The following is a 16515-nucleotide window of genomic DNA, read 5'->3' as shown; positions in this document are numbered from 1 at the left end:
CTATTTTGGCCCCGCTAACTTTGTGATTTACTTGAGTAACACAATATGTTGTCAATAACACCCATAGGGAAAGACTGAATTGTTTCAGCACATTCAATAATAACACTTCTAGAGGTGACCAGCTTCCCCACCTTGAGTCTGACACTACAATGGAAACAGAACCAATAACACGTGTTACCACTCCACTATGGATGGGATGATCTGCAGACTCTCTGTTAATAGTTCCAAGTGGAACTATTTCCTTTGTGTGTTTGCCTGGACCAACACTTAAACTTCATCCAGTGGATGCTAACAAGTGCAGAAAGGCGGGCGAGTGTGGATGCCAACTCATCCAAGAGCCTGCTGTGGAAGTTTGTGTGCTCATGTAATCAGTTCCAGCCTTAATCTGATTTGATTAGTGTGTCCTGCTGGATGAGCAGAGGAGCTGCACCCTGCTGGCTGCAGCCCTCAGGCTGCTGTCACACACTCTGCATGAAGTCCCAGAGAACTTGTAATGAGGCCAGCCAAGTGCTCTCCTCTCCGTTTACAAGCGAGTGGAACCACACACACACATACACATACACACATAAATCATGCAATGTAAGAAACACAATACTAACAATAATCATTTATTATTACAGCATTAAACTTCCAAAGACAAACCTCCAGAACACATGTCTGATGCCCTCCTCATCACAGCTGTATATTAACTGGGTTTAAAGCTGAATCTTAAATTATATTTAGTGTCTCTCATCTGGACAAATTTCATCTTCTGGCTGCTTTTTCTTTCTCTTTGTTCCCCTCTGTTGTTTTTGTTATTTCTGCTTTCTAACAGATGTCGTCAGCTCCGGTGAGTAATACACTCTGCAGACTGGCTCTGCTTGGCCCACAGCACACCATGGCTTCCCCTCCCAGGAATGGAACCATTAAAGTGTGACTGTTCAAATAGCTGAATGCTGTGTGTGAGTGGGAGATGGGGTGACTGAATCAAAGACTGGGTGGTAAGGCAAGAGGGACTGTTTGCTTCTTTGCCCAAGAGAGAGTGAAACAGATGCAGTTTGGTGCTTTTCTAATGGGCAACGGGGCATCAGCGTCCATTAGTGAGTCCCCTGAAGACGATGCTCAGTGGGTAGAGGATAGAGCTGTTAAGCAGGAAATGGTGTCACACACTGAGAAGACATGTGTATGTGTGTGTGTGTGGGGGGGGGGGGGGGGGGGGGTATATACCCTGTGATACAGCCAGACATGTAATGGAAAACCTCAGCCACCAAAACCTAGGACACACACACATACAGGCCATTAATAAATGAATACATATAGTTTTTGTTTTTGAATTTTTTTCATGCAATTACTGCCACTACCCTGAGGGGGTGCTGTTGCATCCTTAGCGCTCCTACGTCCAGCATCCCTGCTGGTCCCAATTGCTTCTGGGAAAAAGTGCGATTTAATTTTGAATTCTTGTAGCATCAAGTATTTGTGACATGTGAATGACGAGGCCTTACAGATACGGTTCTTAAATCTTTAATGTAAACAGCAGATTTGAGGGGCTTTGAAAAAAATCCTAAAGAGGAAAAAAAAACATCTGAAGGCATTAAATAGGAAGGGGAAAATATATAAATCATACCAGAAATAACAACCATGATCTATTTTTAAATTAAAAAAATACAGAAACTCTCAATTTTGTGGCCATAATAGTCCTGAACACACACACACATGAAAAAGTCAACTTCCTTTGACCAAATACTAACTTACACTTTGAAATACCAACTACCTGGCAGTTTCACAATTTTAAAAATCACTAAATCATGATCATTTTACACATGATAAGCAAAAAACAAGCTAAAATATTGCTTAGGAATGTCGTGTACAGCAGTCTTTACAATGAGAGAGACTCAAATGAAGGAGAGACGAGAGTGTGAATGTGGTGGTGCTTTTACAGTTATTGGCAATGTCACTGTGTAGGTGTACACAAGAAGCAATAAGCAGCGGTGGGATAATAATGTTAATATTCAGAGAGGCATTTTGCCGCAGTACAGTGCCTGGATTTTGAGGATCAACTTATTCTAACAGTCTTCAGTATATGTGAAGCAGGACAGAGTAGATAAGGAGAGTCTATTTCATTTATCTTAAAAATGTAATTCAGCCTCTGTAGCTGCCACAAATACTCTGAGCGGGAATGTGACAGGAAATACTACTGGGAAGTTGACAAAACAAAACTCCAACCCCTCTTTAACAACAACAACAACAACAAAAAAACACTGTCCTGTTCCCTTTATCCATCATCCCTCCCTCCACAAAAGCCCTGAGAAAAAATAATAAACAAAACAAAAGACAACAAGGTAGCTGAATCAAATGGAATTTCTAATCATTTTTTCGTTTACAACAATCCTTGAAGCAAAATGACAGCAAGTGTCGTGGCCAAGAAGAAGAAGAAGAAGCAAATGCCTGGAAACATCAGACACAAGAGGAGAGTGAGGAAGAAGAAGAAGAAGACGTAGGACAACCGACAAACACTTCCTGGTTTCTCTTCTCCATGGCAACCTGATGACTTCGCTTTGACCCCCCGAGTCCCTCAAGTGCAACGATTGAATGTTAATATGCACCATTTTCTCTCTTATAAAGGTCTAGCAAGAAGCAAGAGGAAATAGTTCAATCTTTTCTCTTTCAATCACAGATCATTTTTTATATTATGTGGTTTTATTTATTTTTGTTCCAGTTTATAAGAAAAAAAGGGGATTGGTCCAGTGAATACAGTAGGTGCAAGGTTTGCTTGGGGTGTGGGTGGGGCGTGGTACGTCTAGTTACAGTCGTAAACAAAGTCATAGTTACTAGGTTCTTTGGGAATTGGGGGTGGGGCCTCAGGAATCTGGATGTTCTCTAGATCCAAGAGGCGAAGCTTCATCTCCATGGAGAGCAGGGTGTCCAGGTCGGATTTGGTGTAGTCACTGGTCATCTCCTTACCCAGGAGGGCGTTTAGACCGTCAGTCCACACGCAGTACTGCACAGAGGAGATGGACAGAATGACAACAATCGGTTCAGAAATTAAAAATATATGATAAGCAGGACATGTTTCCAAACCAAAAAGAAGCGGCTGACAGCACCTGCTGTACAGACATACAGGCATAAAAGCAGCTAACTGCAAAGGGAGGAACGTTTGTGTACTCAGGAGAAATAGAACAGGGACAAGTTCTTCTTCTCTTGTCCTGAATACAAACTTCTGTCTTTAAAAAAAAGCTCAATTTTAAGATTTAAGCAAATAAAAAAATTATCCTTAGAGGAAGTCTTCAAACGTTAGACCTTTGTGTACCATAGGAAATATTTGACCCAAATCTAGGAGAAGAGACAAGAACACTTTCCTTCTTTTTGCAAAAACTCCCAGGGATTATAAGTCTTAGTTATAAGCAGAAAGTTTTTTGGGACAAGCTACAGTGAGTCTAGTAAACTGGTTCAAGTCAATGTCAGGTTACAAGTTCATGTAAAGTTCATGCTAAGCTGACTGCAAATAGGCTTCTGTGATTATTGATAGTGCTCCATGTGCAGGTGTGAGTGGATGAGACCGGAATTCTCACAGTTTTTCTTATTATATCTACCCCCGTTGTCTGGATACTTCTGGGAGCTTCTTAAAATCTAAATTGCTGGTTTGTAGAAGTGCTCATTTGTTGCTTATACGATGTGAGTTTATCCAATTAATTTAAAGCTCTCCTTTCATTTTTTAGGGCTGGTCAGAAGTATCTTCTGCTGCTTTTTTCCTGCCCTGACAGTTCCCCATAAAAGGTCACAACCTGTCATAAAATGGCCTGTTAGTTCCTGCGGTGCAAAAACAACTTTCTTTTAGTGCAGTCACACTTGTTCATTCTATCTGACACTGTCAACAGCTGCAGGGCCGGATACTGTTGGCTTACCTCATGCTTGTCAGGAGCAATAAAGTTTAAGTACTCGTCCGACTCATAGAGGACAGAGAAGGCCAGTTCTAACACCTCCTGGAGAGAGGACAGGGCGAAACACAGGAACGGAGATGTGAGAAGGGGAACAAGGAGCAGAGACAGAGCACCAGTTACAGAAGGGTGGAGGAGGCAGGATGGTGAGAGACAAGAGGAGAGAGGGTGCAAAGAAAAAACAGGTGAGGTTAACACCACAATGCTACAACACTAGAGCAATCTTCCTCTCCCCCTTTATCACTGTCTGTCACATCAGCTGCCCGTCAGCCCATCAGGTATGAGCGAAATATGGAAACATGTCTGATATGATATCAGCCAGACTTCCTCAAAATTCACTGTAGTCTTCTCTTTGGAGAGAAGTATGAGGACACAACAGGGACCCAAGTCAGGTTTACATTGATGAACGCAATTCATTTACTGTGTGCTTAAAATCTGCATGAGGTTAGTGTGTGGTGTACAGCAGGTAATCCCAGAGTCAGAGACTGGGACTGCAGCCAAGGTGCATTTTGTGAGGGGGAGCTCAAAATCATAGTTCAGTGGAGAGATTTGTGTCAGATTAGAAAGTTTGAGGCAAAACAAAAAAAAACTCTTGTCAGCTGGGTGAGGCTGCTTTGAAGTCCCCATGAAATCTAATTTGATATTAAAGTGTTTGACTTGAATTCATTCTTGGTTATCACATAGAAGAAATTATAATTCAACCAACCAACCAGCTTCAGAAATAATGAATTTCAAACTAATTAACTCCAATAATTGTTGAGATATTTTAGAGAGGACAAATGTAGCTGCAGTAGCAGACATGGTTACTTTTATGTGGAGGATAAAAAAAAGTCACCATAGATGGAGAAAAAACTACAACTGTATTTTTGTAAATAAAATCAGTGTAATCCCCACATTCCATTATACACTTTGTTTTTCATATGAATTGCCTCAGAAACAGTTTTGCTGTAAATTTGGTGTAATTAAAAAGATTTTTTATTCTTTTTATGAACTAATTAAGTGCACCTCTCCCCTTGTGGCACTGTGTCTGCTATGACTACACTTAAAATGAAACTCTGGCTAATTTAATTTTCTCTTTCCCACAACAGCCTTATTCAAAGTGGGGTTAATGTAGCTGCATAAATCAGCACCTGCGGAGGATCTACTGCAAACATGCAGCCAGCCACAGTTGGTCATATATCCTCTGGTCATTTGTGTATAGCTGCAGAAATGCGATGGAAAATGCAGCACAGATGACAGACATACTGCTTCTCCAGGTCAGTGCACCTGAACATGCATATGAGAGCTGCTCGCAACAATATGATAAAAGTGGTATCTTATTTTAAATATTTTGAACAGACATGCTGCTCTTTTCTATCCTCCCACCTCTATCTCAGTGTCCCACATACGCACTCTGCTCTAAAGCCTGCAGAGGTGACATTGGCTGGCCTTGTAACAGTGAGTAATGAAATGTGCTTATGTTCTCATTCACATGACTGGGACGGGCCTGCTAGACAGCCCACAGACCCCCCTCAGGTCATTCTCCTAGACCAGCGCTTATCGACAAGGTAATAAAGGAGACAAAACAGGGAGGAGGCGAGCTCCTTTGTCTTCAAGGCTATTTATCCAAGTTCCAATATATCAGCGTCCCGTGGGTGGGGGTGAAGGTTTGCAGAGGTAAAGTAAGGGGAGAGGAAGGGCTGATGTGTACACAGATGTAGACAAGATGGCTCTTTCATCCTGGTTAAGGCACCATGGAGGGCATGCCCAGGTGTTGCTACATCGCTTAGATCTCTCTTCTGGTGCGTGCAACTTAAAGGACGAGTCAGACATTTATTCAACATCGCTGATGGATACGTCTCTGTCTGTGCCGAGCACTGAGATGCAAGTTATTGTGTTATTTCCCAAAGATAAATTATGTAACTGACATCACGTTATGCAACTCTCACGCACACAGAAGCACATTCTCTCGCCTGGATACACACCCTCCCACCCACTCATGCATTTGCACGTGTAGACATGCACACACACATACATACACACACACACACACACACACCTTGTTTTGCTTCAGGGCTCCTTTCTCCTTCATGTGAGGACAGTCTTTGCCGGTGATAACAGCTTTGATATCAGCCACAGGCACTGCAGAGAGGACAGAAGTGAATTCACACAACAACAACAACAACAACATCCCTGTGACAACTGTCTCATCCCAGATGGGTGCCTGGTTTATCTGGGTGATTAAAACTTAAAATCCTCCCCAGATCTGTCACTGAGCAAGTAAAACTGATGTTAACACCAAATATTAAAAGCATAGCAGCAGCGGCTTGTCATCGCCTGTACTGGTGTTCTCTGAGCTTTTTACTAGCAGAAGGATAATTATAGTGGAATAAATACTAAATTTAAAAAATACACACTGTGACAGCTTACTCGTTAAGACTATAAATAATTTTATTTGACGCTCACATTTGTCCTGTAAGGAATCATGGGGCACCTCTCCCTGAGGGCTCTCTTCCAGATCTCCATAGTGCAGGACTTTATGATTCGGGGACAGACGGCAATACCAGAACTTATCTGCAACAAAGGAAGACAGCAGAGAGGCAGATTTAGACGACTTATGAAATAAGTAGTGGCAGGCAAAAGACATCTTATGGGTATGGATTTGCATGAGTCATCAACAGGATAGAAAATTAGCATGGGGAAAAAAAATAAAAAATCTGTGACAAGAAAAAAAAAGCGAGTAAAATCTGCAGATGGACAACAACAACAACAGAACCTTCATCATTTTAACAATGACTCAACAGCAACACACACCATCAAGTCCAGATCAAAAGTGCATTTAGATTTTATTCTACTATTCAAAGGAGGCAAAGAAACTGCAAAACTGTGGTGACTTAAATTAAACGCACAGAACAGGTAATACCTGTCATGTTTTGCTTTTGGTCTAACACGCAGTCCTCTAGCTGTGAATGCTTTTTACTACCAGTTGTACTGGTTGTTGCTTCTACTGCCAACCTCTGCAACCAAATGATCTGGCAGTGGGCACCAGCACAGACTTGTATGTGCACAGTCCAGATCCTAATTTCTGGAAATAGACACTTGTTGAAGGTGCCAGGCTGGTACAGAGTGGCACCAGTCCACAGGAGCGCAGACAGAGCTGTGAGTGATGGATGTGAAGGGAGAGGATGTGATCAGATGTTCAGCTAAACTGATTGGGGTACTGACTTTGTGCCTGCATGTGTGTCTGTGTATAAGAACATATGCTCCTCCATTGGCTTGAAGATGCTACATCTGTAGCTTCAAGCTTCACCAACCCAACTGCTGATAAATTCAACAGATACATTTCCAATTTTACTTTTGCATTGCTGCATTTACAGAAAGTGCACCTTCCTGAGACCTAAGTGCTGTTACCTGCAGTGTCCTGCTCTTAGGCAGACTGTAGAGTCCACCTGGGCTTTTAGAAAGAAGCATTTCCTTGTAATGGGCAGCACAGAAAGTACAGAGGAGATTCATCTGCACTGTACTCAGCTAAATTAATATTTGATGTAGGTACTTCAGTCCCTGCAGGCTGGGCGACTTTGAAATAGGCACACAACAAGCTGTGGGAGGGATGGGACTGAGGGAGAGGGAGGATGGGATCACATACTGTGTATATGTGTAAGAAAGGGACAACAGTAAAAAGAGTCAACAAACAGAATCCATAAAGACAGATCCTTCCCCCCAAAAAAACAAATTTTTCTTAAAGGAACTACCCGCATCTTCATTCATCTTGCTTCAGGTCTGCAAGACATCTTCACATTTTAATGCAGAGATACACAACAAGAAGGATGTGAAGACGACAGAAATTCATGCATGCACAAGGAGGACAGAACAAAGCACGAAAAGGGAAATGAGGGCCTGCTGAAGCATTGTGATGTGACAACATCCCCTTTGAGGCAAAGACAGCTACAGCTAGCTAGCAGCAGTCAGATGACTTGGCTACAGTTAGCATGCTGTTGCAGCAGATTAAAACCTGTGTAACCCGGCAGGTCGTGTGCTACATTAAATTCAGTGCATGAGTTGTTTTATTTACTGTGGTGTGGTGTTCCTGATGGCTGATATGCATTGTTTACTGAAGAAACAACCATGATACAATAATATGAGCTTAATCCTAAAAAGAATTAATCCAGCTGATGGTCTCCATCTTGAACATCTGCCTTGTATTGTAACTTGTTGTTTCAACTGCTTTAGCCCACAATGCTGTGTTCCTTTTTTTGCTGTTCCTGTAACCCAGCTCTGAAAACATCTGGATGACAGCTGCCATGGTGAATCATTATCAGGCTTTAAAATGCGAGAGTACATCGGGCAAAGAGGGAAAACCCCACCAGGTTTGACTCAGTTTGACTTACTGGACAGTACAGTTCCTGCAGGACAGCTGATGACAGTAACAGCAAACCAACCCACAACCTGAGTGTGTCTGTTTTTTTTATGTCTTTATGTATGCAGACGGAGAGGGAGACGGGCGATGAAAAGTGCAAGAGGGAGGACAGCAGAGTGAAGGGATCAAACCTCAAGCAGATTAAATTCTCTGTGACTGAAGAGCAGTATATAATACAGGCTAAATACTTCCCCTCTTTTCAGTCCTCTATGCTTGCTTTCCCCCGACTGTGAAACACGATATTAAGCAAAATGATTGAAATACATTCCCGTCTAAGCTGGCAACTGGATTTTCAATTTCTACTCCTCTTTCACTCGTTCCCATTGTGAGATATGAGGACTACCATTCATACAGACACTACATTTAGTCAACAATAAACACTGTTTGCATGTAAATTAAACCTTTTCTGTATAAAAATGACACATTCTAGGGTCCCTTCAAGGCTTTGCTGGATGTCAGCTTGTAAAGATACAATTTGCAAGAATGTCAGTTTAAATCAAACATTGAGTTCATTGTGTGAAAAAAATAACATTTATCATATCATATCAAAGACAGCTATGTGTTGCAATGAAGGATACCTGCCGAAGTTAGCAGCTAGCGCCAGCCTTTAAAACAGCGTAATACCGGTTTGCACCACAAGGTAGACTAGCTAGTCAATGGAGCATATTTCTAGGCATGTGTAGCATGGGTAAAAGGAGTGAAAGCCAAGGTAAGGCTTAGGTGTGTGTGCACCACTGCATGTGTCTACCTCAAAGGCTCAGAAAGCCAAGAAACTTGTGTGATACACACACACACACCAGCCCCGAGCTTCAAAGATAGACCCTGATAAGAATATATCCTGTTGGGGTTTCATAGAGAAAAGGGAATGATAACAAGGAACAAAGACAGGGAGACATGGGAGGAAACAGAAGGGGAGTCCTTCTGGACAGCGCTGACTGTGGATGAAGGCAAGTTAAAGTCAGATTTGTATTGTGTGTCTCACCTTGCCTCCTACGACTACTGATTTTCCTGAAGCAGGTTCCCTCACACAACCTGTTGAGCCTCTGCTGTTTGATCAGCTCCATGATCTCTGGCTGGATCTTTTCCCTCAGCTCCCTGCAGGGTAAGAAATGCACATTACAGGTTTAAGAGAATTACTTATGTTCTGTTAACCACAGCAATCCAGTGTGGCAAGCCGCTAACGGCGCACCACGGGATGTATATTTCATAAGGTTATCTAACAGCGTGCATCTGACTGACAAACGTCCACATGTAGAGATACAGATATACATGCACACACACTGTTGGCTCATGAGGCTCCTGGCTGCTGCCTGACTCACTGTCATTTATTAATGCGTCTTCATGTATGTGTGTGTTGCGCACAGCACACAGCACTAGTCAACATGAATTATGTATATGATCTGCTTGAGCAGTGCAGCTCCCCTTCATCATCATTGTTGAGTCCTTTTACTTGTATTTAACCATTTCTTTCTTCCAGTCTTTAAAATATTGCTGATCTAGACACATTTTGTGAGTCTATAGATGCACTAAAGCTTCAGATTTGTAATTTTTTTTTACTTGCTGTCTGTCTTGATCACATTTTTGACCTCCTTTCTCCTTATCATGTGCTTCATCCTCTCCCCCCGCTTGCCCTCCCTGTCTGTGTGTTTGCCTCATTGGTGATTCCAGTCATTACAACGATCGCTGGTCAGACGTTCACTCTGACATCTTCAAAGAAACAGCTAGCGTGAAAGGTGTGGCTCATTGTGGAAAGGATAGATAATGATGTCTCGACTTGACCATTTCACCTAGCATTCCTGTGACTGAGCCTGACGCAGGAGAAATGCTTTTGTCTGACTTTGTCTTCCTCTTTCCATTTCTGTTTAAATTGATTCTTTCTGGCAAATGCAGAAAATCACACAGTAGACCTCTGTAAAAGAAGTACTTAGGCTGGTATTGGCTGTTTAAATGATGAAAGATGTGAGCCACAAGCCTTGTGGGAATGTACAGTTCCTACACAGTAAAATATTGCCAAGCGCAGGTGAAAACGGGAAAATCAATATTGAATTGCGTTAAGCCACTTTTTATCCCAATTTTCTGGGGATTGCAATACAATTAAGCTTTGCATTAGCATTTTCTCATAGGTATGTCCTCAGCAGTTCTGAGCTGATTCACTGCATGAATTCTTTATTTTTCATGTATAAGCAAATTTGTATGAAACAAAAATTCCCACATGCACAGCCAAAAAAGTCTGGAATCTGTTGAACAAGAGTCAAATAGATGTACGAGAGCGACAGCTTTGATCTGAAGCTATTAAAGCTTTTTCTTCACTTCTTTTGATGTTTGAAGTCGTCCTCTACAGTAACTGATGGTAGCAACCTGGGGGGCAGGTGCAGTAAGTAACACATGGCTTCTTTAAATCTGTGGTCAGACATGCTCAGCTCATTATATTTACAAGTCATGATTGTACAGTATTGATTAGTGGAGCTGACCTCAGGTAGTCTCATGCTGTTACAGAGCCTTCATTTTCACTTGAGGGGTTTGTGAGACAAAGCTATTGAAATAAAGAAATACAGCTATACACTAAAATATTCATCTTCAAAAAGGGGGCTGTACAATGAACTTTTTTCAGGGTGTCCTTTCTTCTTTCTTCTTTTCCTTCTCCACTAGATTTAATTGGCTGCTAAAGTTTGGTCCCTACCCTTCCAATATCGATTCAATAAGCCCTGGGCTCAGCATTGATTACTGTTCAAAAGGACGAGCTCTCTCGGTGAGACGATTTTTCAATAGTGCAACCTACTCCATTAAATAAAGGCAGGACAAAACAATGTTCTCCATTACAGGACCTGCATCCATGATCATTCAATGAATGATCTATTACAGGCTGGCACACCGCGCGTAATGAGCTGGAGGGTCGTTAACGGAGTATTCAGCAGGAATGCCATTTACAGACAATTTGGATGTAATGCATATTTTCAATCACAAGAGAAAAAGCACAGATGCAGCCTGCTTTGGGGCAGTTGCTGGCATTTAGTTGACAAATGGAAAAAGAGAAAAAAAGTATGTAATTACAAGCATATTAAGCACTGCAGCTCTGAGGATGTAAACTATGTCCTCATTTGGGTCCTGATCAGGAAGCTGAGAAGGACAGTTTCAATTATCACAGTACGTTCAGGTCTGTGGAACATGCCTTTTTACCATTTGTGATCTTTCATCTGTCAAGTACGCATTAATAAATGTGTGCATGCACAGCTTTTATTTTTCCACTCACAGAATGGGGCGGGACTGGAAGTCTTCCTGATTCATCCTCTCGGACTGGCGTATCTTCAGGATCTCTGTGTAGCTCAGGTTCTGCAGGCGACTCTTAAACTGGTCCAGGGAACTAGGCTTGAGAGTGAGTGCTCGCATGATCTGCTCCCTCACCACCTGCATTACCTGCGTCACAGAACAGAGGCACAGAGGAGTCAAGAGAGATCATCGTGGCTGCAGGAGACATACAGGATAAAATAAGAGAACATGCAAGTCTGTGTATTATCACAAGAGGCCCTCTCTATTTCTGGAGGTTGTGGATACACAATTCAACAGTGGCTATTCAATTGTCAGCTACAGTATCACACACCAGGGAAATACATGATGACACAACTCGCCCATGACACCGTCTGGCTAATGCCATTAATTTGACTGTGGATGCAGAAGCATGACATGAGCGGTGTTCCTAATCTTCAAGAGGGTCTTTGTGCACAACAGTGCATTAGAAGAGTGTTCATCAGTGACACATAATACACTCCATGCATATCTAGATCAATTACCTTAAATCATATGCATTGCTGACAGGAGACACACACAAACTCACACACACAGCTTCTGTAGTAGAAGCAGGGATAAACGCAGTGCTGCACATTACAAACTGACAACATGGACATCCTAATACAGTAAATGCAAAGACTTCATGATCATGTTAAATCACCCTCTATTACCTCATTTTGTGACATATAAATACCACAAAGGTTTTTATGATTCAAGTGACTAAATAACAGGACTACACTGATTTATATCAGAGTTAACAAAGCGCTGATTTTTTCCCCTCAAATATTAAATCTCTCTTCATCCCTCTCCACATACACTCAAGCCTCCAGAAAATTAGTCCTAAGCTGAAGTCTTCAGTGACAGCTGCTTCCATTTTAGCTTCTCATTCTGACAAGTCATTTGCATTATGCATAATTTGAACACTAATATAAACCAAAGATACATTCTTATTTCCTGAAGGTATTCAAGTGATTAAAAAAGAAAACACAATTCCTAACACCACCTGCAACGGTTGTTTCACCCCCTCCAATACAGAGAATCACTTTACAGAGATCCGGTCAAAGTGGGACTGTAAATCCTGCTGAGACACTGTGTGTATTACTTGGTTATAAAAATAAACTTGGCTCAGCGTTTTCACATTTCTCTGGCAGTACAGATGATGTGACGAGCAGCCCTGATTATACATCAACTTTGTTAGCAGCCGCCTCTGGGCCTGCAGATGCTGATTCTCCGGATCAGATCAATCGAAGAAATAAATCGTCTTCCCTTCTGTTCTCTTTGATTTCACTCTATTGTATTTTTGCTTTTCTCTGCTTGGGGACACAGATGTATTTCGATCCTCTACGAACACTCACAATGTGTTGAGTCTATTATAATAAGATCTGGATGGTGAGCCAAGATGCACCAAAAAAATGTTGGATATTGTTTGTAGCTAATGTTTATTTTTTCATCTGGTCTCCTCAACTTCAACAACCAGGTCAAATCCTAACCAAGATCCCAAACATGGTCTTATGTAATGTTCTTGCTGTTTGTTTTTACTGCAAGGCGATTATTCATCAACTTTGCTAACCTCTGGACTCTCACTAGTCAGACTGAGCCAGGGGTGACAGCATTAAAAATAGACCATTTCAAAACTGAAATATGCACAGCATGGACAAAAATCCAAGACTAGAAAAACTAGACGACACAGGAGATGGAGGATAATCCTCATGAATCAGCCACAGCAGAATTCTCTGTGTTAAGTGGTCTGGACTCAAAGTTCCCTTTTGGGAAGTTGGTGCTGCACAGCGCCAGAAAAAGGAATTAACCCACTTCTAATTCTGGATCTGATAGGGTCGGGTGGTAATGTGCTGGTGTTAAGCTTTTCAGAAGACAGAAAACATTTCTGTAACTAGTTACAAAAAACAAAAAATAATCCAGGGATTAGGTTCAGCAAAGCAAATATGTCTAGCTGTGGTAATCACCATGTATTTTCCCAACTAATGGACACCAAAATAACAACAATGTGAGTAATGCAGTGCCTGAAATGAGTCCATTTACTGACAGTGAAATTACTGACTGGGAATATTACCATTATTATAAGTATACTTTAAAGTATTGTATAAAAGAATTTGCAGAGTCTGGATTTTGAGCAACCTCAACCTCAAAAATGTCAGGATTAAATGTTCCTCCAGAGAACAACAGCAGTTGTAGTTCCTTAAATGGCCACACGAGGCTGGCTCCAAAATGCTCAAAAATCAAACCTGTTTCAATTATTATACTCCCACCTAATTAAGGGCATGACTGCTTCTCCCATCCACCTCCACTGCTCATGCTCCTAGCAGGAAGTCTGGCGCTGCGTACAGCTGGAGTCACCCCACTGAGCTTCTAAACTTTTTTTTTTTTTTAAAGCACCAAATCATCTTTATAAATACAGGCCATGCTTAAGATCTGTCCTAGTTGAGTGAGAGTGCTGCCTCTGAGCTGAGATGTAGCCTCACTTCATCCATCCATAACCACAACTGTCCATTCATCTCTCAGCTGAAAAAGCTAGAAAGGTATTTATGATAACTCTTAATGTGGGATGTCATTTCCATGGAGGGCTGTTTTCAGCCCCCATCTGTGATTGCCTGTAATAAGAGTGCCATATTTTCATGGGGAGAAACAGGTGTCCAGCTAACAGCAGATTTACAACCCCAGGGACAGGCTTTCCAGCTTCAGCCCGTCGCCTCCGCTCCCACCTCCTTCTGAAAAATGCACAGCCAAATGGAGGAAGCCTCAGCATGCAATCATGCTACAAGAGATTCATCATTCCTGTCCACTACTTTTAATCACAACTTCATGGTGCTGCCTGTCATAAATTTCTCCACACATACACACAGCTATAATACTGATAATTAGGTGTAAAATTAATTTATTTTCCCATTAAGATTATAAATGACGTGTCAGTGTGACTAGGAGGAACATTATTCCATTAAATGCTATTTATAATAAAAGGGAATTATACAGAAATACAGCAATGCCACAGAATTGATACTAGAGTCAGAGCCCTCAAATTGCTCCCTGAAATCATTAAAACAGCTGCTTTTCTCAAAAAGAGAGATCTTGTTGCCACCTGCAGCCTCGTTCTAACCTGATCCTGATCTCTAGGGACAAACTGCCATCCAGCTCCGGTGCTTCAGCGGAGCCGTCCCTGGGGAATGTTCATTAATATGCCTTGTTTGCAGTCATGTCTCCAGCAGGAAAACAATTCTGTTGGCCCATGTGGCTGCTCTCATGCTAATTAACACTGCGAATATTCATCACATTTAATATGAACACATGGTCCTTTCACAACAGGGCAGGGGGTGGGGAGGGGTGGGGCATTATGAATATTTTATCCTCATCCTTCTCTGTTATGGGCTGATTGCTCAAAGAGCACCTTGGCAGAGGTGAAGTGACATCAGCACTGAAACAAACTTTGCAGGCTGAGTGCTCTTTCACATAATAAATTTAGGCTCAGTTAATTCATACAGCTTTTTTCTTACTATGTACTCAGATCTGTTTATCCAAGATTTGATCAGTTTCATCCTTTATTTTTGTCTTGCTCATTCTTCCCTAATCTCTTCTGGACAACAGGCCATTGTTCCGTCTTGTAACTCTTATGAGGAGAAGTTAGATAGCAGAGCAAGTGTCAGCAAAAGTAATTAAATGCTGTCCCAGAAGTCATCAAATCCATGTAACGAAGAGCTGGCCACTGTCTGCTCTGCCACTCCTTTCTTCCCTTCAGTCTCTCCTCCAACAGGACAGCCGGCAGCTCCTCTCTCCTGCAGCTGCCCCGCCATCCATCACCAACAACGCATCAGCCATAACAAATTACCGTCCCATTTCTCTCTGACCAATCGACTGTTGCCACTGCTCCATTTACCTAAGAGGATGCTAATGACATCATTTACCAGCTGTCAGTCACATGCTTACCTGCCACTCAGGTCTGTGTGGCAAAATCTGGAGATTGTCCTGGAGAGACACTTTTGTGGGCAAATAACAAGGTGGTAATCACAGAATAATGACTTTCCTGATAACTCCCTGAAAGCAATCAAAAAGTCAATCTCACATGGTGATAATGGGAATGTTAGGCTTTTTTTAGGGTAGAGAAAATATGTATGCGTGTGTACAAAAACTGCACAAAGCACACACACTTCAGTTAGATTATTTTGGCAGAAAAAGTGAAGAGAGGGAATCCATTTTCCCATTATTGAAATGGCAATTACACTACCACTCCCTGCCACTCGTGTTCAGTTAATAATTATCTTCTTTAAAGTTGACCCTGCTGTCATTAAAAATAAAACAATGCCACAGAGATGGACATGAAAGGAAGCCTGCCTCTCGTCACGCTCCACAGAGAGAGGAAGCTGTAACAGTTTGTTTTGGGAAGGCTTCTGTTGTCACTGTAAAATTAAGTTCTATGTTCTAATATATAAAAAAAAAATCCATGAGTATGATTCAATTTTACCAACAGAGCGTAACGAGAAGAAGGCATTAAATCAATAATAAGAAGAGCCTTACTTGCACATGCAGACATTGTTTCCTTCTGGTCTCTGTTTGTGAAATGATAGTGACACTAATCTATGCCAACAATGCCAACTGTGCCAGTTTTTGCTCTCCCTCACCCTGTGCGAGAGGACGTTCTGGGAGGCACAACAAAACACCACCTGACAGGCGTTAACCAGCACAAACACGACGGCTTTGCTTTGGTCCCAGCATACTGTGGTACTTCAGATGCTTCCCACTCACAGGGAATACCAAACGCCTGAGTTGAAACAACACCAACCAACACGCAGAGATGACATTTGATCGTTTGATCTTTGAGAGGGAAATTTGAATGGCAGAATCTTTACCATTTCTTCGAGGGTGATGCGCAAGCTGTAAGTGATGCACTCCACCAGATTCCCACATTATGTT

At 41.9% G+C, this 16515-nt stretch overlaps 1 protein-coding gene across 5 annotated transcripts in view; it reads right to left on the bottom strand.

The window, feature by feature from the left end:
• Nucleotides 1-1484: 1484 nt before the first annotated feature.
• elmo1 (engulfment and cell motility 1 (ced-12 homolog, C. elegans)) overlaps nt 1485-16515 on the bottom strand; it is a 73979-nt gene continuing 58948 nt past the window's right edge. For all 5 annotated transcript variants that reach the window (XM_028431209.1, XM_028431217.1, XM_028431200.1 and 2 more), the window contains 6 exons: nt 11561-11724; nt 9293-9405; nt 6360-6467; nt 5953-6035; nt 3882-3959; nt 1485-2977 (listed from right to left, as the gene is read on the bottom strand). In XM_028431209.1, coding sequence (XP_028287010.1) covers nt 2777-2977; nt 3882-3959; nt 5953-6035; nt 6360-6467; nt 9293-9405; nt 11561-11724 — 747 coding nt within the window. In that variant the 3' untranslated portion in view covers nt 1485-2776. The remainder of the gene's footprint in view (nt 2978-3881; nt 3960-5952; nt 6036-6359; nt 6468-9292; nt 9406-11560; nt 11725-16515) is intronic.

Source organism: Parambassis ranga, chromosome 2, assembly GCF_900634625.1.
Source record: "Parambassis ranga chromosome 2, fParRan2.1, whole genome shotgun sequence".
NCBI lineage: Eukaryota > Metazoa > Chordata > Actinopteri > Ambassidae > Parambassis > Parambassis ranga.
Note: the sequence above shows the minus strand (reverse complement) of the source record. Positions and strands in the feature narration are given on the sequence as shown.